Source organism: Macrotis lagotis, chromosome 3 (assembly GCF_037893015.1).
Source record: "Macrotis lagotis isolate mMagLag1 chromosome 3, bilby.v1.9.chrom.fasta, whole genome shotgun sequence".
Taxonomy (NCBI): Eukaryota; Metazoa; Chordata; class Mammalia; order Peramelemorphia; family Peramelidae; genus Macrotis; species Macrotis lagotis.
The window spans coordinates 126,887,991-126,911,294 of NC_133660.1; the positions used below are offsets into that span (position 1 = coordinate 126,887,991).

Sequence of the window (23,304 nt, forward strand, 5' to 3'; positions counted from 1 at the left end):
CATGGGCTTTGCATTTCTATTTTCTTTTTAATTGGGCATATGTACTATATTTCCACTTAGTAGAGTTTAACTCTACTTTCATGATGAGAAAAGAGTCTTCCTATATGTCTTGATGATAAAATTTGACTAATTCCTTCTGGGAAAGAATCACTCTCCCCACCCCTACATATAACATGATGTGAAATCAGATAATGGGAGGTAACATGTTTATTGGGTAAAAGGAAATCATCAAAGGTCTCTGACAGTCATGAGGAATATGGTGAATTATTTAACTTATCAAAGTCATGGTTTCTGTGGTTAAATTAAAATACTGAAGTAATTGCCCTCCTGGACACACTTGACCTTTTCAATGCCCATCCTAAAAGTTGATGACCAGGATTGAAGACAGTCTTACAGATATGTTCTTGCTAGGACAGAGTACAATGGAACTGACATCTCCTTATTCTTAGAAGTTGGACTTCTCAATTCAGACCATGATTATATTAGCTTTCCTGGTTTTGATTTCACTCTGCTGACTAATATAGAGCTTTCAATTCACTAAATCCCCAGATTATTTCCAGATAGAGTCCTGTCTAGACATGCCTCCCTCATTTTATACTTGTGAGGTTGATTTTTGGAAGTCAAGTCATCCTTAGTTGTTAAGGTAGAGTCTGAGCTAATGGATCAATTTTACTCAAACTTATTCTTGCCAGAGTATTTTCTCCAGATCTCTATATGTGAATCACAACCAAGATAGGAATCTATAGACTATGGAGATGGGACTCTCTTGGTCTTTTAATTTCTAATCTTTGTTCTCTATATCTTTTCATCTCCCTGAAAAACTTGAAAATTTTCATTCCTACATACTAATGAACAGTGACCCATAATTACAGTCAAGTTAATTGGAAAGTTAAGTGATCGTTTTTCTTCCTACAACATAATTTTTCCCATAATATAAACTAAAATTTTTCTTAGGTAAAAATTATATATAGATTTTTTCTTCTCATTAAAATTTATTTTTATTTCTAGTAGAAATTTTTCTGGGTGAGAGTCTGTTTTGTGAGAAATAGAGAAATATGTAAGGGAGGATTTTCTGTTCATAGAAAGGAAGGGTATTACAGTGAATATAATACTGATTTTACATTTATAAAAACATATGCTCCATCACTTACCTGTGTCACTATAGTGAGTTGCTTCCACTCTTTGGGCCTCAGTTTATTCATCTGTAATAGGAAGAGTTTGGTCTAGATTGATCCCTTTTTGGTCCAAGACATAGAAGTCTTTGATTTTAAATTTGGATTTTCTTAATTTTCATTAAAAAAAAAAAAACTCTAGTTAAGTATAAGTGCCTTAAGAGTGGGATTTTTTTTTCCTCTCTTGTTACTATCGTACCTACAGCAGAGACTTGAATATCACAACTGCTCAATATCATAGCTCCTCAGTGCATATTAGGGAACTGGGAAGGCTTTTGTATCTCCTGCTCACTGCTTGCCTATTCTTCTTATAGAGTCAAATACATACCCATATACATACATACATATATACCTGTATATATGCCCATATATGTATGTATATATCAGTATATATATGTATATATTAGTATATATCAGAATATATATGTATATATCAGTATATATATATGTATATATCAGTATATATATATGTATATATCAGTATATATATATGTATATATCAGTATATATATATACATATATATATATATATATATATATATACATACACATATGTTTTGTGTCTGTTTGTTGAGAATAAAGATCCCTTGGTGGCATTTATTTCTGGATATAGCACCCTAGTTAGACTTAAACCCCCTATATGGTTGGCACAGGAAAAGCAAGATAAGAAGGGAATTAAAAGTAGCTAGGTGGGGCAAGAGGAGTGAAGCCTGAATCCTCTCATTTTCTCCCCTTAAACTTAACCCTGCTTTGACAAGGACAGACTATATTCTGTTAGTTGAAATATCTTCTGACCTTACAGCCACTGTTTCAAAATTAAAAGCAAAGAAAAGATAAATCAGTTTCTTTGGGGAAAAAACACCTCCCCCCCTTCTTAATTTTTTTCTGGAAATTTGGGAGAAGATATGAGAAAGAAACAAATATATATATATATATATGTATATATATATATGTATATATGTGTGTGTGTGTGTGTGTTTGTCTGTGTGTGTGTGTCTGTGTGTGTGTCTCTGTGTGTCTCTGTGTGTCTCTGTGTGTGTGTGTATATTTATATATGCATAACAATAGGTATAATGCAGATTCTACCTTTGAAGAGTGTTAGCAATTTGGATTACCTGATCAGGAGTTAATAATCTTGTTTGGACTTGTTTGGATTCTGAAAGACAAAAAAAAAAGAAACAAAGGGGAATAGATTCTTGCCCTTAAGGAATTTATGTTGAACTAATCTCTTTTCTACTAAGACAAAGTTTAAAAAGTCCAAACTTAAAAGCAAAGAATTTCAAGTTTTGAAACTCAAATGGATGAAAAACTCATTCTTTCTGTACCTCCCATTCTCATGTTGTTATAAAAAGTGATTACTACTTTCTCTACTAGAGTATACCAAACAAAGCAGTCTATGTTGTCTTGCCAGCTGCAAGTCTCCACTGATAAAGAATAGATCTTGATTTCTCCTATTTGATGGTTAAGACTCTAAGAAATCAATTGTATCTTGTCACAACATAGGTTCCACTTGTATCAGTCAGATTTTTAGGAACTTGAAAATCACTCTAATCTAGCACAAAGCTTCCCAGTTTTTTTCAAAGGGATGGCTAAGTAAGAAGGAAAGCAAGGGATTTCATGGTTAATTAGCTAAAACTGAAGGAGAAGCTGTGAAGTTATCCACCAACACAGAGCATGTGTAGAGTCACACATCAGAGCTGTTTCTCCCCAGGCAGCCAAGACTTGCATGAGCTGCAAATGTGGTTAGTGGAAATGAGATCTCAATTCAGCTCGGCAGCATGTGACTTCCTATTTCTGTAAGGTACTTCCAAGGGACTTCCTCTGCAAAGTCGGCTTGAGCCTCTGGAGGGTTTAGTCCAGAGCCATAGTGAAGTCTGCCTTCATCTTGGGGCAGTTTTCCCTGAGAACGTGATGTGAGTTTTTCTTTCTTTTCTTTTCTTTTCTTTGCTCTCTTTTCCATGTGTTCTGCCCAGCATGCAAGGATCTGGTGGCTCCTGCCCGGGACTGCAAGCTGAACACCCTGGTACAGATTTCCGTGATCCATCCAGCAGACCAGAGTGTGGCAAGGTACTCCTGCACCGAAACAGTTGAGGTGAGCATGCTGCCTGTTCCTCTGGTCACTCATTGGTCACCATGTGCTTTGTCCTTAGGGCTTCAGACCTCAGCTGAGCTGAATTAGCTCAGCCTCTAATATTTTGCCACATACAAAAGTAGGCTTACCATTAAGTCTGGCATACCTGAGGATATTAGGTGCTTGTTGGCAGCTAAACAGGCTAAACAATTTTAAAGGAAATGAATTTTGCCTCTTTTTGTAAAGTCTGTCTTTCCCGATAGGAGACATGAAGCAAAGTTACCATTTCAGACTCTGGCATAATTTCAATGATATAGGGAGAGAATTTTCACAGAAAGTACCCACACAAGCAGTGTGGCTTAAAATAGTGGGAATGCTTGTGGGTTTTTTAAAAATCATTTATCTTACAAACATTTCTGATCTCCCCCTTCCCCCATCACTCCCCCCCCACCTCCCCTTTCTACTTTTGACAAAGTTGAAAGTTCTATGTTCCATGCCGGTTACCTGTCTATTGTTTCCCTATTATTCTCACTCATGTGGAACTGATGTTCTTTGTTGTTTGGAGAGAAAACTGAAGAGGTTGGAGGAATGTTGTATGTTTCAAATAATGGGATAGACAGACTTTGGCAATGATGAACTATATTCCAACTTCACTAGGGAGAAAAGGTGATCTTATTTCTCCAGTGTTCCAATGTAACATTGCTTGAAACAGACTCCTTTATATATTTATCAAAGTTTTTAAATGAAGTAATTAAACTGTTGGAAGTAGTTATTATTTTTAGTACACATTAAAGGAGGAAATATTTCTCTTTGTATTGATCTTTATAGTTGGTTAGTTTATAGTGTTAATGAAGGCAAGGCTATTGCTTAATCAATCTGTCTGAAGGAGAAGAAAGCATCCTCCTCACTTCAGCAAATCTGCTTTTTTTTTAAATTGGGCTCCAGACTATTTTGCCATAATTTGAACCAGAAGTTATCTTTTGGCTACTGGCCTCTGAGTAGGATGGTTCAGGATAGACTCCCTGTCTTAATGTGGTTCAGGAACAAGTGATTCAGATGGATTAGACCCATTTTCTCTCATAGCAGTGACCCATATTTGATGATCAGCCCTAAGTGTGCCCTGTGGAAACTTTGGGTTCTGGTTGCTGAGAGAATTCTCATTTAACTCTGTTGTTGAGGGAATTCACTACAAAGGCTTAGTCATCCAAAGAAAACTTTACAAAAATAGCAAAATAGGTTGTTTTAGATGGAAAAATATGTTTCAAGTCATTTCCTGTGCCTCTTTGAGTTCTGTATTTAAAAACCTTACCAGTAAAATTAGAATTAAATATGATGTGTTTTAACGCTTTAATTTTTAGGCAGAACTCTGGCTAGTTGAAATTTATATATATTCACATAAACACACACACACATACACAGATAGAAAACCCCCCAATTTGCAGAATGCCATCAAACCTTAATATATTAGTCATTCAATGTAATAATAGTAGCAACAATAATAACAATTTGATGTTGCCTGTCAACAGCTTAAAATGAGTTGTGGGGGTATTAAAATATCTTATACTATATACTGGGCACTAATTTTTTAATGGGAGAAAATCCATCATGTCTTCCAACATATTTAGGATTTCTACTATTAGTTTCCAAGTCAGGCTATTCAAAAAGCAGAGCTGAATGTACAAAAACAAATGGATTCTCTTTCTCAGAGTGTGATGGTCACAAATGAGTCAGTGATAAAATAAAATGAACAACCTACTTTTCAATACATGCCATAGAATGGTTTTTGGAAGAACAGTGGTCTTTTTTTTATCCTTTTGCTTTAATCAGCCAGCATCTTAAGTTGTTTGCACAAGTCATGTCCACTCTACTTAAATGCACCCGGAACAAAATGACAGCCAGCCCTCAGGAAGGAATCCACCAGACAGAGAAAATAAATTGTTTATCATGGCACAGCATGAGTAGGTCTGATAAATGATGACAGGGCCAAGTGAAGGCATTTATTACTATCAAGTAGCTTCCTCTCCATCCCAGAAACACCTTTTGTCTCTGTTGTGATCAACTCTTTGTGCACTGAATATTAGGCCTCTGTCGATGAGTGTCATTTGGTCAATAAGGTCTCTTTTTCTTGCATGTCAAGTATTTCCTGGGGGGAAGGGGAGAGAGCTAGGAAGCCCTCCAATTATTGTGCCCTCTCCTCTGTTCCTGCATGCTGGGCTGCCGGTGGCTGTTCCCTAAATGAATCCAGGCTGTCTGCTTGTGTTATTCAGGGTACAAGAAGCCCACTCTTTCTGACTGGTGTGACATTTCCACCTGAGTACCCTATCTATGAGGAGACCAATATCAAACTAACAGTCTATGATGTCAAGGATAAGTTTCATGACACGGTAAGTACGTGACTTTAATTTTATTTGAGAAAAGCTTTCACAAACCCAGGGTTCTTTTTTAATGGACTCTCTCTACCCCTTTCATATAATTTTGACAATATATTGCTTTGTTCTGTTTATCTCACCTTGTACCAAGAAGATGAAGGACCTTGATTAGGAGAAATCAAATGTGGGAATTTTTTCCTGGATTTCTCTTTGTGACTCTTTAAATGAATTTCAGAAGATATCTCTCTAGACTGAGGGAGTTTCTATTTTGTGCTTCTTAATTGGTGGGCAGAGAACATATGGAATAGATTGGCTTAAAGTAATCCTTTCCAAAATATGTTACTAATCAGATAATGCTGCTCACATTGAAAACCAGTGGAATAGTGAAGCCTTTGACTCTGAAGACCATGAATGTCCCTCATATTTCATTTGACTCAATTTCATGCCAGAAACTTAAGTTTCCCTGAACAAGGGCACTTTTATTAGATTCCAAGTGGAAGAGAAAGCAGGAAAATGGAAACCATCAACTTTCATCCTGTGATTTACATCAAGGCCTTTACAGGATCAACCCTGGACATGATCAAAGCAGATAGCTCCCCATTTTGCAGTTCTAGAGGCTAAAAAAACTCCATTTATGCTTACTTACTAGCTACGTGATCTTGGGAATGTCATTTCTATGAATTTCATTACTAGTAAAATGATGACTAGTGACATTTTTACTACCTATTTTACAAAGTTGTGATAATTATAACAATAATAGTTCATTATTTAGCACTTCTAAGTTTTCAAAGAACTTTACATTTTGTCATTGGATCATTACAAATAATAATTTGAGCTAAGTGCTATGATTATCTTCATTTTACAATTGAGGAAACTGAGGGACAAGGAGGTTGAGTAATTTATTCAAGAATGCATGGCTAGTGTCTGAGGTAGAATATTAAACTAGAATTTTGTGATTCCAAGTGCACCACTTTACGCATAAATCCAGTATGCCTTTCTGAGTCTCAATTTCCTCCTCTGTAAAAATGACAAAAACTCTTTCAACTCTGATTCCTTAATTCAATGTTAATAGAACCCAGGAAAACTATACGTGAATTCAAAAATGTCTGGAATTCTGGAGAGTTCCTTGGCAAGTGGGAATAGATGCTACTCCTTCCACTCAATAGATCCCATAGCAAATGAGTTTGAGAGAGTTTTCTGAAACATATGTGGCTTGTCCAAAGCCATTTGATCGAAAAGTGTCAGAGGGAGGATTTGAACTCAGCTGTTTCTGGCTCCAAGTACAGAATTCTGATCATTTCTCTGACCTTTATAAATTTCTTTATAAATTTTATTTATTATTGTCATTATTATTATTGGGCCAACTTTTATATCTCTCAGTCAACCAAGGCATCACACAGTCCTCATATATGGCCTAAAATGTAGTTTATTACAGTTATTATGGGGCATCTAGGTGGCCGCTATAGTGGATAGAGCACTGGCCCTGGAGTCAGGAGTCACTGAGTTCAAATCCGGCCTCAGGCACTTAATAATTATCTAGCTGTGTGGCCTTGGGCAAGCCACTTAACCCCATTTGCCTTACAAAATCCTAAAAAAAAAAATCCAAACATTATAGTTATTATTCTGGGTTGAGCTACAAACAAAAGAAGAGATATTCTTTTCATAAAACTACTTTAATAGAGGAAGAAACTTTCTCCTTTAGAGTAGGAGCATTGCCATGGACAAACATATCTATTAACAATTTAGTTGGCTTCTCAGAAGGCATCCAGAGCATAATCCAAAAAGATTATAATGTGGGATAGGAACGGTGCCCTACTAGTTGTCATCCTCTTCTAAATATTTGTTGAATTGAAATGAATAGGATAATTCCAGGGAAGAAGAGTGTGGGAGTTTGAGAAGAAAGCTTGGTAGTCTTGCAGAGAGGTCTGTCTTTGGGATGAGACATGGACTAGATCCCCCCAGGGAAAATGGCAGAACCTAATCTGTGTAGGGATATACTCTTTTCCATCTTTTCATCGATAGCTGTTATTATTATACCTTGCTACCTCCCTCTTTATACCCTACTGAGTTTGTGAAATGGGGGGGGGGGGGGAATACAGTGTGATAAAGAAGGAAAAAAATCACTGAACTGGAAGGTCAGAGCACAAATGATCTGGTACTAGTTCAAAATTTGGCTAGCTAGCTGACACCAAACAAATGACTTCACCAGATATCATAGGTACTAGAAGGAACTTTAGAAGTCATAGAAGAAAATTGCCTCATTTTACAGCTGGATCTTTGACCCAGGGAAGTTAAGAGATCTGTCCAAGGTCACACCAAGGTGGCAAGTTGAAGAGTCAAATTTCAAACTGAGATTTTGGAATTCCAAATTCAGTGTACTTTTCAATACCTTAATTTTCTCACGTGTAAAAAAAATATTTGGTTTGATTTATGTGATTCCTGAAGTCCCTTCTGGCTCTGGTGTTTTCTGCTTCTATATTAATTCTTGAAGGATTGAGACAAAGACATGCTTAAAACACATATTCTTTTTTTAAGGTTTTTGCAAGGCAAATGGGGTTAAAGTGGCTTGCCCAAGGCCACACAGCTAGGTAATTATTAAGTGTCTGAGACCGGATTTGAACTCAAGTACTCCTGACTCCAAGGGCAGTGCTTTATCCACTACACCACCTAGCCGCCCCTAAAAAAAGATATTCTTAATAATAATGAAGTTATCTTAACTCTGAAGTTTATTGAAAGAACTTGGATTGTCCCATCAAAAGAATAAATACCAAGTGAAGTGGCAATTAGAATAGTCAGGATAAAGATGTATCAGGTCTTTATAACAAAAGATAGATAAGACAAATCATTGGGAAACAAATAAATCCAATGTATTTTTCAAAGACCTTTTTAAATTTTATTTTATAATGTTGTAATTTTGTTTATATTTCTATTATATTACATTTTCTATTTTTAACTAGCATTGGCAGGGGTGGAGGCAGGGAGGGTAAAAGATAGTGAAGTTGATTCCCTGACAGCTAAAAAGAATTTGTTGTCTATGCACTTTTTCTTTCCTTCCTTCTCCTCCTCTACACAGGTGAGATCTCTCTCTCTCTCTCTCTCTCTCTCTCTCTCTCTCTCTCTCTCTCTCTCTCTCTCTCTCTCTCTCTCTCTGTCTCTCTGTCTCTCTGTCTCTCTCTCTCTCTCTCTCTCTCTCTCTCTCTCTCTCTCTCTCTGTCTCTGTATCTCTGTTCTTCTCCCTCCCTCTCTTTCCCTTACCTCTTCTTCTTTCATGCTTCCTCCCTACTTTCTTTAACCTTCCTCCTGTTCTCTTCTCTCCCTCCCTCTCCTCTCTTTTCTCTCTCCTTTATCTTTCTTCCTTCTCTCTCTGTCTCTATATCTCTATCTGTCTGTCTCTTCTCAAGATAGAGAATCAAGGCGCTCGCAAGGTCTGGGTATGTATTAGGGGTGGGATAGGACATGACAGGAGAAAGGAAATGGACCTTTGTTTCAGGTAAAAGTAGAGAGTCAGTGATGGAGAATGGAGTGCTAAGTGTGGGGTTACAAATAGAAAAGTAAAAGAATTTCAAATATCAAAGGAATCATATTAAAAGAAACAGATAACATATATACAAGATTTCAGATTACAGTTCAGAGGTTTCTGATGTTGAACATTTTGATAATGCCAAGGACTTATGCTTTCAATTCTGGTTTTTCAGAACTGTGGCTGCTGAGGTAGCCATGGTTCCAGGAGAGGTTGTTCAGAGCCAAGGAACATCTCCAGAATGGTTGTAATCTTAGATGATGGCTTCATGGAAAGGCTCAAAATAGGGTTGATGGTACAAGGTTAGAGATGGGGGTGGACATGGCACTGTGGTTCCTGGGGCATGTTTGTAGCAATAAGCTAGGATTTGTTACCAGAGAGGGGTGAGCATGGTAGATCTTCTCCATAAGGATTCTGTACCTTGGTGAATGCTACAGGTGGACCATACTGGAAACAAGACTGGTGACCTAGGGAGTAATGGAGAGAATATGTTTGATATGGAGGTGGTGGTTGTGGTGATTTGGCTTGCCTGGCACATGCACCCTCCTATTTCTTTCTCAGGAACAGCAGTGCCAGGGCGTATTACTCCTTCAGCCCAGCTCCTCAAATGTGTTACTGGTTGGTAACTGGTATGGGTGCTGGCAGGAGGGATGATGTGACTTTTCTTCATAGGGGTTGTTTCCTTGCATGAAGGAAGCAAATGGCACAAAGGAAGGCCCTATCCATTGCGCTTTGTAAGGTACTGTCATGTTCAAAATAGATCATCCTCCTTCTAACCAATTTGTAAGTAAGACACTGACCATGGGGCAAAGGTCATAGGCATCATTTCTGTTACTTCTTGAATTGTTTTTGCTTCAACATGGAGAAAACATGAACTTCTGCAAATGTCTATGCTAATATCTATACCAGGGAAAGATCAATTAGCTAATTCATTTATTAGACTTTATGCAGATTTCCATTATGAAAACTAATGAATGGTTTGCTGTCAAGGCTTTCTTACTTATCAGGAGTGTTACATTAAAAATAATTGACAGGCTGCTGGGAAATAAGATTTGTAAGATTCAAACATACTTATAGAATGCAAATAATCAAAAGAAAGCATAACAAATATTTGTCATTTATTATGAGACCATAATTAAGGCAGAACCTCTTACTCAAAATATTGATCAATTAATTTTAGCGATTGGAAATGTTAGAAATTCAATTCACTTAGATGCTATTCTTACATCTTTGAGTATCAGCCTACTTGGGAGCCTTAGACTGGTAGGTTTGACTTATGCTTCTTTTTAGAGAACAATGTGTTTGTGGAGAAGTATTTTCTATAGATATTTGTATATCAATTCATTGTGTTGCTATTGTTGCGTTATTTCAATTGTGTACAACTCTTTTTGACTCTATTTGAAAGTTTTCTGGCTAAAGATACTAGAATTGCTTGCCATTTCCTTCTCAAGTTTATTTTATAGATGAAGAACTGAGATAAAACGGATTAAGTGACTTGTTCAGGGTCACACAACTAGTAAGTGTCTGAGACTGGATTTGAATTTAGTTTTGCTTATTCATTTTAATAAATGATAAGGGAATAATGTGTGATTAATTCTGAACAATAATGGAATTCTTTAATGGGATGCTTCTTATTTATGACAAGAGCTATTCTCCTTTGCTTCAATAAGGTAAAATAGCTTTCCTAGGTAGATGAGTGACTAGGAGGTAGTTCCTGGAGCTAGTGTATTCTTCTTGGATCACAGAAAAGATATCATTTCCTTGCTCCATGGCTGAAATTGGAAGGGATGTAGAACAACCAAAATATTTATTTCTTTGAATATACTATAGGTCTTAGTAGTTATTTGAAGGGGAAAAAAGAAAAGATAAGGGATAGGCATCTGATCTATGATGTCACCAGTATAAGGAGTTTCCAGATGAGGAAATACCTTTCTTCAATGCAGTTCAGCACCTTCTCTGCAACTTAGTGTCTGGAGAATTCCCCAGGGCAGTGAGAGGTTAAGCACTACTTGCCCAAGGCCACTCAACTAGCATTTGTCAGAGTTGCCACCCAAGATTTTTCTGAGACCCTGAAACCCAGGATTTTTTGGCTTCAGTATTAGTGCTCTATGCATTTCATCATACTATTTTTTTTACTCTGCAGTAATAAGTTAAATTTGAAGCTTGTCTTGGCCCTAGATAAGTGAAAATTAACCTCCTTCCTTCTTTGTTGTAATGGGGAAATTCCACCTATGACTGTGGAACAATACATATATTCTTAGTATCCATTGTTATGTTGGTTACTTTTATCGAAATGCTTTTCTTCCTTTTTTAAAAATTATTTGTTACAAGGGATAGATTACTGGGTAGGGGAGGGTGGAAGGGAAATATGCAGAGATGAACATAAGCAAAACAAGGATTATTTTTGTTATTTAAGCTTGTGATTCAACTATTATGATTTGTACAGCTATGGCATAAGCCGCCATAGCAACTTGGACTTGGTTCTCTGGAAATTAAAATAACCTTTAAGCACCACCAGCTTCTAGTTCACATTGTTTAGTCCTAATACATGTATCCAGAGATCAGAACTTAGAACCTTAGCTCTCATGACCTCTTTCTTTGCTTTTTTGTGTGTGTTCTTTCTTGTGCTTTCAGTAACTAACCATTATCCAAAGTTCAAGGGGTCACAGAAATTGTCTCAGATAGTAACATGGGAAGAGAACTGGATTTGGAGTTAGATAATAATCTGGGATAAATTTCTGAGATTCAGGGTCCTGATTTCTAAAGAAAGAGCACTGGGCTTCATGGCCAAGGAAATCCTACTGGCTCTAGCACTATGAGTGTGATTTGGTGCCAAAAGGCCTCCTCCTTGCTCAACAACTTGATTGTACAGATAAGAAAATTTAGGCTAGAGTGACTTTTCTGAGGCCACATAGAGAGCAAATGGCCCCATTCCCAGTTTCCATAAGTAGATAAATGGCAGCAGGGGACATTTATTTGTTCTTTATCACAAGAAGGATGCATAATGATGAGTGAATAGCTTGCAATATGGATGAGTTTTTATTTAAGGACTGAATAAGATACATTGAAAGGGAAGGAAATTAAGAGGGTATAGAGTATCTTTCTTTCCCTTGCCATTTTTTTTCCTTTGGCCCTTTGCAATTGAGAGTCCCTATCCTTATAAAAGTGTCCCTGAAACCAAGTGTGTTGGGTAAAGCCACACTATAGTTTATCTTTTGGTTGAAATTCAGTTTTTTTTTCATTTCCCCAAGACTTCTTGCTTCAGGGATAGAGAGGATAAAAAGCATAGCAACTCTTCACCCCAGATTTCTAAATATTTAAAGAGTTGGAGCAAGTTCTGGGTCCACTGGGTACTCTGTCTAAATCAAATAGTAATCAGTTGCCCTTCTAACTTGTAGATTTCTTAGGTTAAGTCCCAAAATTGTACTTTTAAATAAAGCATTCTGAGAGTAATTTGACATAGGATTTTTTAAAAATGTTTATTTCCTTTTGGCACAATGTGTATTATTAGCATAAACCAATTCAATGACATTAGCATCTCTGTGAATTTTAGGCAAAGGGATCCTCTCATGATCTCATCAAACCTGAGGCTTGTTCCATTTTGGCTTGCAAGTTAGATTTTATTTTCTACTAGAAAAGTAGCATAAAAGCATTTCAAGTTGGACAGTCTCCTGATGAGCTATCTTCTGGTCCCAGAGTTTACAATCCCATTACCAGGCATATGGGTCAAACTTTTGATTATTAAAAATCCTAACTACAAAATAAAAGTCCCAGATTTATAGGGAAGTAATATAAGGGACATGTTGACACAATCTTTCTTGAGTTCTGAGACCTTTACTTCATATACAGCTATCTCTTTGTTTCTGCCTCCACAGCATTTCTCATATCTCTCCTTTTCTTTCCCCTCCCATTTTCATAATCCCTAGTAAAAGTCTAATGAGTTAGCACAGGCCTTTGTTCTACTGCAGTCAACTTCTAAGTAATCTTCTTGCTTCTCCTCTGTCCCCCTCCAATACATCTTCCATGCTTTTACCAGAATAAACTTTCTTTTGTTCAGAGCTGGGCTTGCTTCAAATCTCCTAAAAAATCTTTAGAACCTCCCCAAACTAAGTTAAATTCAAATTGCTTCCTCCTGTGTCAAAACTCCTCAAGAACCAGTGTAACCACAACTGGCCAATCTTAACATAGATTCCCGCCCCCCTTTTTTCTCTCTTTCCAGGAATTCTTTGTTCCAGTCATACTGGATAAGTTACATATTCTGGCCCTAGATGAATAGTGAGTTTGAGTCTTCTTGGCTTTGTTAATACTTTTCTCTCTGCCTGGACTCTTTGCCTATTATAAACCTATCTATAGTTAAAAACCCAAATCAAATTCCAATTCTTCCAAGAAGCTTTACCTATTCTCCTTCTAGTAAGTAAATGACCTTCCTGGGGGTCTTCAAATCACACTTTTCTTTCCTTTAGTTTAGTTATCATATAATATGCATATCACAGTTAACTGTGATTTTGTGTTTTTGACTATATATGATCTAAGATAAAGCCTTATGTAAACTTTACATTTCCTCTGCTGCAAAGCACAGTTCTCAGGATATAGTAGATGCTTGATAAATATTTGTTAAGTTCTCTAATTCCCCCAGTTACTTTCTTGGAACTTTGCATTTCATTTCAACTTAAAGAGTCTTTTATTAAGGACCTATTACCTGAAAACTAAGAAGGGGATGGAGAGAACAAAATGGGATGCTATCACTTCTGCCCTCAAAGACATTACATTCTATTGGGTGAATTCTCATATAAGTGATTTGTGAGGTCATTTAAAGAAAGGAAGAAATCAGTAACAACTAGAGGAAAAAGACCAGAGAAGGAATTATGGAGGGGCCAGTCCATGAACTGAGCCTTTGATTAAAGTTGGGATTAGGAAAGAAGTGAGGGATCAGATTCCACACATGAAGTTTGGCAAATACAAAATGCACAAAGTAGGAGATTAAATGTTGAGATCAGGGAATAACTGAAAATTCAACTGGCTGGAATATGTATATGTGAAGAAGAATAGGAAATTACTCTGGGAAGGCAAGTTGGAATTAGATGGTAAAAGGCCCTCAACAATAAACTGAAAAATGTGTCTTTTCTCTTAGTGAGAAATCTGAAGATTTTTGAACTGAGGAATGAAATGGTAAGACCTATACCTTAGGAAAATTATTTTTTTCATATTTGAGGAATATGAATTATAAGATTCTAGATGTAGTGCTTGAAAAGATCTTAGAAATCATCCAATGTAACCCTCCTTGTTTTACACATAAGGAAATAAATCAAGAGGGGTTGTTTGACTTCCCAAGGTCATGTAGGATGGAAATAGAAAGTCCAGGATTTGAACAGAGCTCTTCAGATCCCAAGCTCATTGCTCTTTCTGATCTACCACAATTGCAAAGGAGTACTATTATGCAGACCATTCAGTTAATGTTGTTAACTTTCAGTTATGAACAAAGAGGAGACAATGGATGAAATGTGAGTTAATTGGATAAGGGAGCAAGTACTGGTGTTTGAGAAAGCAGAATCCAGTGGTAATTCCTAAGTCATAAACTTGATTAATTGGTAGGATCCACTCAATAAGCTAAGGGAACATGTAGAATGCTTCATGGATTTGTGTGTCATCCTTGTGCAGGTACCATGTTAATCTTTTCTGTATCATTCCAATTTTAGTATGTGTCCTGCTGAAGCTAAGTGGTGCAGTGGATAGAATGCTAGCTTGGAGGCAGGAGGATGGGAGTTCTAATTCAGCCTCAGACACTTGATATTGTCTAGCTTTGTAACCTTGGGCAAGTCACTTAACCGTGATTGCCTCATATCCAAGGCTATCTTCAGTCTTCCTGATTCAAATCTGGCCACTGGACCAAGATGGCTCTGCAGTAGAAAGTAAGCATGATGAGGTAGCACAGCATCCTCCTCACTCAAATCCAATTCAAGTACTTGTCCCTGATGTCATGGTCTTCTTTGAAAATGAAGGACAAAGGGTGGCTAGGTGGCGTAGTGGATAAAGCGCCTTGGAGTCAGGAGTACTTGGGTTCAAATCTGGTTTCAGATACTTAATTATTACCTAGCTGTGTGGCCTTGGGCAAGCCACTTAACCCATTTGCCTTGCAAAATTCTAGAAAAACAAAAACAAAAAAAAGAAAATGAAGGACAATTGGGGTGGCTAGGTGGTGCAGTGGATAGAGCATTGAGTCAGGAGGACCTGATTTCATATGTGACCTTAGACACTTAATTACCTAGCTGTGTGGTCTTGGGCAAGTCACTTAACCCCATTGCCTTGCAAAAAAACAAACAAACAAAGAAACAGAAAGACAAACATTAAGGAAATATGGAGAAAAGGTAGGTATTTGTTTATTGGAGGGGAGGATGGAGTTGGCAGGTTTGGAGATAATATTATCTCTATTTTGTTCAAGTCAAGGTGTTAGTAAGACATAGGTGGAGATATTTGGCAGGCAACTTAGGGACTGAAGTTTTGTTAGACTGGATAGGAAATTTATGGTGGCTATCTGCAGAGACACCATGTTGTAAGAGATTGAACAATGAGAGGGTCATGAGTATTAATGGTTTTGCAATAAACAGGAGGTAAAATGGACAATAGTTTGAAGGGGTAGCAGAGTTAAATGAATGTTTCAGAATGGGTTATGACCAAGTATATTTGAAGCTGTCAGGAGATAGAGCAAGTAGACAGAGAGGAGGCTAATGAATGAAACTCTGGGGAGAAAAGAGAAAATGGGAACAAAAATAGAAGTAGAATGTATTAGCCTTCACTAGAAGAAGGGCTACTTCTTCCTAAGAAACAAGAGCAAGAAGATAGATGAAGATAGAGAGGAGTTCTGCGGCATAGTATAGTTCAATCAATCAACAAACATTTTTCAAACCAGGCACCATGTTAGGAGTTAGAGATACAAAGAAAAAAGGTGAAGCAATCTATGGAGGAAAGGTTATAAAGATAGGGAATAGGGAATGGACCTGTGATATTGCAAAGAATTCCTACTGAGTTAGGGGAATGTGCAGGGATCAAAAAAATTAAAAAAAAACAATATTTCCTTCTGCCAAATAGCTTATATTTATAGGGGTGGGGAGGGTTGGCGTGGACTTTGATGTGGTTGTTTTAGTCTTTGTGCAGTCACCAGCTTTACTTTCTCCTCAGGAGCCATCTGGGTCCAGTGGCCAGATATGGATCAGGATAACTGGGGATGGACCTAGATGCAATGGAAGACCTTGACTTTTCAAAGCCAAGTCTTTCCATGATCATAGTTTGGCTCATTAAGGTTAGGTATGAAAGAGATGAGACAAAGGAGTCAAAAATGACCTCTTCTATAAAAGAAGGAAGGAAAAATTGTTGGGAGGGTAAGATCCTGTGATTTAGGTAGATGAGAAAGAAAAGAACCAAGGGACTTCTTTTTTTGCATAGCTCCCCCTTCTTTTGCCCCACCCCCAAATAAGTCAATATGGAAGGGGAAGAACTTCAGGGTTTCTGGCCAAAGCAGACTATTATTATTTGAATTCACTCTGAACCAATCAGGGCTTAAACAATAGTCAAAAGGGCTTAGCTTGAGACCCATTGTTGGTCAGTCTAGGAGTGTCAGAATCATTTGGAGTCTGCAAATCCCAAGAAATCTTATGAAGTCTTTTGGCAGAGCACCCACAAATACTAGAAAAAAAGGAGAAAGAATTAGAGAGGGGAGAGAAAGAGAAAGAAAAAGAAAGTGTAGCCCAACTTACCAGCAGTGGGGCTAATGCTGCTTCTTACAGAGGGTTGTTGGTCCATCATTCTTGAAGAAGACCATAATGTCAGGTAGGCAATGCCATGACATGTAAGTGATTTGGATTCAAGTGATTTGATGCTGATGCATATTGATAAATTTGCCTTCAGAGTTTATATTCCTTAATGTTTCACATAAATTATATTATTTCATAAATGCTTGTTGAATTTTTGGATTAAATAGCCATTTTTACCTGATGATCATGGAGAAACGTTATTTCTGTTATTTTAAAGACACTATGACATCACCTATCAAGTAGAAACTAATTATGGATTTGCAATTTTTGTTTTCCCTTTGATGAATATGACTGGTACAAACAATGAAGCTGAATAATTGGAGTTCAAAGTAAATTTCCGACGGGGCTTACCAATTCATTTAGCTGGACATAATATTCCTAGTAATATTTGGAAGCTATTGTGAAGTCAAGATTATTTTTTAACTCTACTGTGTTTTTCCTTCATAGCCTAGATATTTTTCCTATTGAACTGATTCTATTGTTCCCTGTAGTTTGTATCTCAGGTAAGAACAGAGACTAGAATATTGGAACACTTCCAATTCTGGTTTTGACCCTGTATCCCTCACTGCCTTTGGGCATGAGTATAAAAACAGGAGACTCATTTTCTTGAATACTGTTTCTTTGTTGGAAATGGTATCTGACTAGAAAGAAGCTAGCCATGGAGGTGGCATGGTAAATAGAGAGTACTGAGCCCAGATTGAGGAAGACCTGGAGTCAAATTCAAGCCCAGACTACTAACTTTTTGACTCTAAGCAAGTCCCTTAGAGGGATAATTGGACCTACCTCCCTGAATTGTGTGAGGATCAAATGAAATAATAATTGTAAAGAACTTGGCAATGCACTTTTTATATAGTGTTATTAAAATGTTAGTTGTTGTTGTTATTGTCATTATTGTTATACAGCAATTGTCCCTTTTCCTCCTCACTGGGTAGAGATAAATCTCCTTCTATCTCCAGGTGGTTCCCTTTTCCATCTTTGACTGTTGTATTATGCTATCAATTTCTCCTGAATACAATGGTGCAGAAGCAAGTGATTTAAAAGATGAGTTTGCCTAGGGCAGGAGCTGGCTCTTAATTACTGAAAGTGGATGTAAGCTGCTCTGTCAGGAGATAAAGGGAATTCAAAAGAGTTAGGACTTTCTTGGAGTCACTTGAATGGAATGATGATTGCAACCAAGTTGCATCTGGCTCTGAGATTCCAAAGAAAATTATTTTTAAACTTTGTAGGGAAAGCCATGGGTTTTTACTGAGGCAGTGGATGATGTCACGTTCTGAAATATGCCCAGTGACATCTGCTTCTACCTCACAAAGAATGCCTTCTTTGTCCACTCTAAGCAAAGTTAACTTGAATTTCTGTGGTATTAACTCAAAACTATCTCTACTATGTGGCACTTGAGGACTGGATTAAATGCTGAAGTTGCAGCTGTTGCTAATATCAATTTTCTGGGAATCTGGTCTGCATATTTAGAAAAAAATACATTGGTCTTTACTTGGTGACTTTGCAAAAACACAAACCAAATTGAAAACATGAAGATTAATTGTAATAAACAGAAAGAGCAGACATTGTATTTTTAGTGCATTAAGTGGTAGTTTTTGAAAAATAGAGTCATTTCTACATTTCTGTTTTCAGTGCAATTTACATGTTATTTGAAAATGATATATATGGACCTTTTTGAACCCGAAGGCATGATTTTAGCTTTATGAATGTGAGAAAGTATGATTTTTTTCCAAAAACAAATTAAATGGATTATATTTAAATATAAATAACCTATTGTTGTTGTTTTAAAAAGTGAAATGAAAACACGGAATACTCTGTTTTCATATCTATCTTGGAATTTAACTTGGAGCACCACAAAATATGAAAGACAGTCTTCTTTTGTGGTACTAGAGGAACTCTCCATGTATGTCAACTTAAATAAGTGCATGTGTCCACACATGCATTAAACTTTATGCCCCAACTCATTTGCTGGCTATATTAGCTATGGACAATGAAGACTTCCAGAACTCCAAATCCAGTCATAGAAGATTTGTCTAATCCACCTCTACATGTGGAGCGTTCAAAGAATCCCTGTAGAATTCTTTTTAAACATTTGCTAGTACAAATGTTCTATGTAGAACAGAACATTTGTTTAAGTGAATCAATTATTGAGGGCTCTGTGATGTCTAACACACCCACAAGGACATTCTTATTCTGCAAGGTTCTTCTCTTCCCCTATCCTACTCCAGGAAAAGAAATATTTGAAGATGAAATCTCTCTGTAAATCTTTCACTTGCTGGTGATACTTCTGATAGTTTCCTGAAAGGGTACCATCTCAAGTGGGGTGAGACATTTTGCCAAGTTTCTATGATATATGCCAAAGAACAACCTTGCAAGCTAAGCTATGACCAGTTAAAAGCTTGAAGAATTCAAAGTGCTGACCTAGAAATGGACAAAAAAAACCTATGAACCAGGAAAGACAGGCGTGAGCATAGATAACAGGAACTGTAGGTTTTATCTGTGCTCCCATTGTACACGGCTATTAAAGAATGTCTCACCATCCCCAAACACAGGTGGCCACATACAAAAATACTTACTACCGATGCACACATAGGCTATATGAGCCCATTTCAAACTCCCAGGACCAGGTTCTGTTTTAATCAAAAGAAGAGAAAGAAAATACCTCAGAGAGCCCTAAGATGCCTTCTTCTCTTCATGATGAATGGTGGTCCTGATTAACACAGGATCTGAAAAACAACCACATCTTTCAGGCTCTTTTTACCTTTGCTTTTCCCATTAGATTTTTCCTTAGAAACATATGCAAATTGTGACCATTAAATATATAGTGGATTTCCTTGGCATGCCTTGCTTTTTTTCTAATATCAAAAATTCCTGTGTTGTAAAGGAAAAGGCTACAAAAGACAGCTTTCTTGGGAGGAGATACTGAAGCAGAGGTGTACCATTCAGCAAGGACAAACATAACAACCATTTTTCATGGACCTGCTTAGTGCAAACTTGTGAAGCATTGTCTTGGGTGTTGAGGATGGTACACGTATGAATGGGATCCAATCCTCACCCTCAGGAACTTTGAATGAGTAGAGACAGATAACAACAACAACAACAACAACAACAACAATAATAATAATAATAATAATAATAATAATAATAATAATGATAATGATAATAAAATACGACCTTTGGGAGATCATCTAGGGAAGGTGAGAACAACAACTTGAACCTTTTTGGAAAGGAACATTGTAAGAGCTAGGTGCAGGAAACAGAAGCTTGCATTGCTTAGAGGTGTTGTTTTAGTGTATTTCCTCTTCCCCTTATCTGATATCTCCCACAAGCCTTATATTAGGCAGTAACCTTTTTTTAAGCCACTATCATGTGATTCAGAAGGGCTGTTTATGAGGTAGAATCACGTATAATCAGGTTGATCATGCTTTCTTTTCTGTAGTGGCAATGAACTGTGTCTATCTCACATTTACATTGTCTTTACCACAATCCATCAACAAATACTAATTATTCTCTGCTCTAAGGATATGACAACAGAAGCAAAACTGATCTGTTGAGTTTAGCAGTACACGGTCTTTCTTTGCCAAGGGCAGAGTTATGGCCTAGATTTTAGAGTTTTGTGTTGAGACATATGACTAATAATAAAAGCTCACATTTCTGTGGTGTTTGCATTAAGTTTCAAAAGAGTAGAGATCTTCCACTACTATTCTTCCATATCATCTTCAGATTCTTTTGAGGGAAAAAAAACAGCACCACAAAAAACACCTTAGAGAAGATGATGAACAACAGGTACTCTCTTAGGTAGACTACCCTTTAGGACTATGGTCTTGAAATGCTGATTCTCTTCTGTTGTGTAAGCAAATGGTATGTCCTTTGTAACCAGAGATAGGAAAAAGAAAGAAATGCTTCATTTCTATCAACCTTGCTTGAATTATACCTATATTCAGTTTTTAATAGTATTTTATTTTTTCTCCAATTATATTTTGTGGAAGTTCAATTCAAATCTTAACACATTTATTCTGTCTGCAATGTGCTCAGCATAGGGAATGCAAAGATAAATGCAAACAAATCCCTCCCCCTCTAACTTAGAGCCTACTATGTACACAAGGTCCACATGGATAGATAAAATTATTATATCTATCTAAATGTGTATATATGCAGATCTAAGTATGTAACAATATGAATAATAATATTAATGGCAAGTAAAAGGGGGAGAGAGAAAGCAAGCAAACAAGAAAGCAAGAAAGAAAGGAGAGAAAAGGAGAGAAGGCTAGTGAATGGGAATTGATGTACAGAGATTGAATATGAATGAATGACTAGAAGATTCTTCTACTATTTCAGTTCCCATCCCAGTCTAATACCTATAGAACTCTTTCCAATTAAATAGACTGCTGCAAGATATGTGGTGTTAAAGATTTTCTTTCAGAAGCTGGTTCACCAGAGGGTGGCTGAGTCCTTTCCCCTTCTCAGACCCTCCGACCCTCCAGTTCTGAGATTTCCTTCTGTAATTGTTGAAAAATGCTATATAATTTAACATCATCCCAAAAATAGTGCACCAATGTCATTAGGTTATGGTAGACTTGGTCTTTGCAGTGTTCCAAGCAAAGTGCCTGGATGGGTCCAGAAAAGAGAAATAGAGATTTTGAACCTTTTTTCCACAATCTGTCTTTGATTTTGTCTTTCTTAGCCAAAGGTGACACTTCTACTTCTGATGTTATTGTGAATAAATATGATTGAAGAAGGGCTTCAGTCTGTAGCTTCACACTGAGTCCATATGTCTACTATCCTTTTGCACCCAGATGGATTCCATGTTCCACAGATTGTCAGAATGTAACTCTCAGACTCTGAGACTTGGTCTCTCTCTATTTTTTTTTTATGCTCAGCATCTCTACCTCGTTTCTGCATGTCTCTCTCAGGAAGGATCTGTCTGCTTCATTTGTTTTTCACCTGGCAGTAGTTCATCAAACTTGTGGGAATTTGGACGTGGGCAGGTCTTAATGGCACTTTAATTTTAATCTGGTATTCCTCCCACTTTATCTTGCTGTTCAACATCTGTTGAGTCTCACATTACTTGTTTGGACATCTGTAGCTTGATGGGAATATATCTAAGTGCATGGTATTGTAAGGTTTTCTCTGGAAAGGCAATCTGAGAACCTATCAAAATATAGCAATACTGTTAATATTCTCAAGAATCTCATAGAATTGTAAATTTGAAGCCAAAAGAAACTTCTGAGAACATTTAATTCAAATGGACTCATTTTTAAGATGAAAAAAACTGAGGTGGAGGGATGGTCTTAAATGATTTGTCCAATCATATAAGAAGAAATTGCCAAAGGTGAGATTTGAACCCGATTTCTCTGGTCTTTCCCTAGGATCACAAATGTAGAGTTGAAAGAGACTTGAGATGATCTCAGAAGTCATTTTATACAGCACCCTCATTTTATAGACATGGGGGATTGAGTCATAGAGACTTAGAGTGACTCAACTCTGCATAGTTTTTGATAAAGTTGGGGTATAACCTCAAGTTCTCTAAGTTAAACAGCCTTCTTAGATTGAAGGATTTAATGCTTTTTTGCCTCCCTTGAATTTGAAAGAATTTTATCTTTTGCACTGATCTACAATCCAATGGTTTAATAATTCTGACTGAGCAGGGTTATTGAAACTCAGGTTTTTTGAGGGCTATTCCTAATCCCAATATATCATATGGCAGTAGTATTGTGAGCATGATAATGTGAATTCACAATAATTGAGTCAGTTAACATTCATTCTTGTGAAGGCAGTAGTTGTTTAGTGATGTCTGATTCTTTGTGATCCAATTTGGGGTTCTCTTTGTCAAGATACTGGCTGAAGTAGTTTGCCATTTCCTTCTCCAGTTTATTTTACAGATGAGGAAATAGAGATAAATAGTGACTATCCCAGGGTCACACAGCTAGCAAATGTCTGAGGTCAGATTTGAACTCAGGTGATTTCAGGTTCCACACTCTGTGCCATCTAACTACCCCCAAGTAATGAATTTACTGTGATTTAAATTCAATCATCTCATCTACCTGCAGACTTTATTGCTGAAAAATTCTATACTCTGCCTAAATAGATTTTCTTTTCTAGTTTGTGAATTTTTTAGTGAGTTTGTTGTTTCTCTTGAGTCCTTCTATTTTTTTTTTGGACAAGGATGCCAACAACTTCTAGTGTCAATCACTGCTGTGACTGAACAGAAGTTCAGTTGGCTAGCAACAGTGAAGGGAATTTGAGTGTGCCTGAAGGGGTAGTGTTTTAAGCTTACATATTCCCTTGAGGCTGACTACTGACTACTTCAAACCATTGTATTATATCTTTTTCTTGAACCTTGATTTTTGGTGGCCCCAAACCCTTG

General features: G+C 37.0%; 1 protein-coding gene and 1 non-coding gene across 14 annotated transcripts in view; one reads left to right on the plus strand and one right to left on the minus strand.

Moving 5' to 3' along the window:
- Positions 1 to 23,304, plus strand: part of INPP4B (inositol polyphosphate-4-phosphatase type II B) — a 981,822-nt gene that overhangs the window by 283,541 nt on the left and 674,977 nt on the right. For all 13 annotated transcript variants that reach the window (XR_012477007.1, XM_074229241.1, XM_074229248.1 and 10 more), the window contains 2 exons: positions 3,146 to 3,264; positions 5,511 to 5,627. Coding sequence is in view for 12 of the 13 variants with exons in the window: in XM_074229241.1 (XP_074085342.1) it covers positions 3,146 to 3,264; positions 5,511 to 5,627 (236 nt within the window). In the remaining variant the exon portion in view is untranslated. The remainder of the gene's footprint in view (positions 1 to 3,145; positions 3,265 to 5,510; positions 5,628 to 23,304) is intronic.
- LOC141519720 (U6 spliceosomal RNA) lies at positions 14,746 to 14,850 on the minus strand. The gene has a single exon (XR_012477378.1). It is a non-coding gene; the product is annotated as a U6 spliceosomal RNA (small nuclear RNA).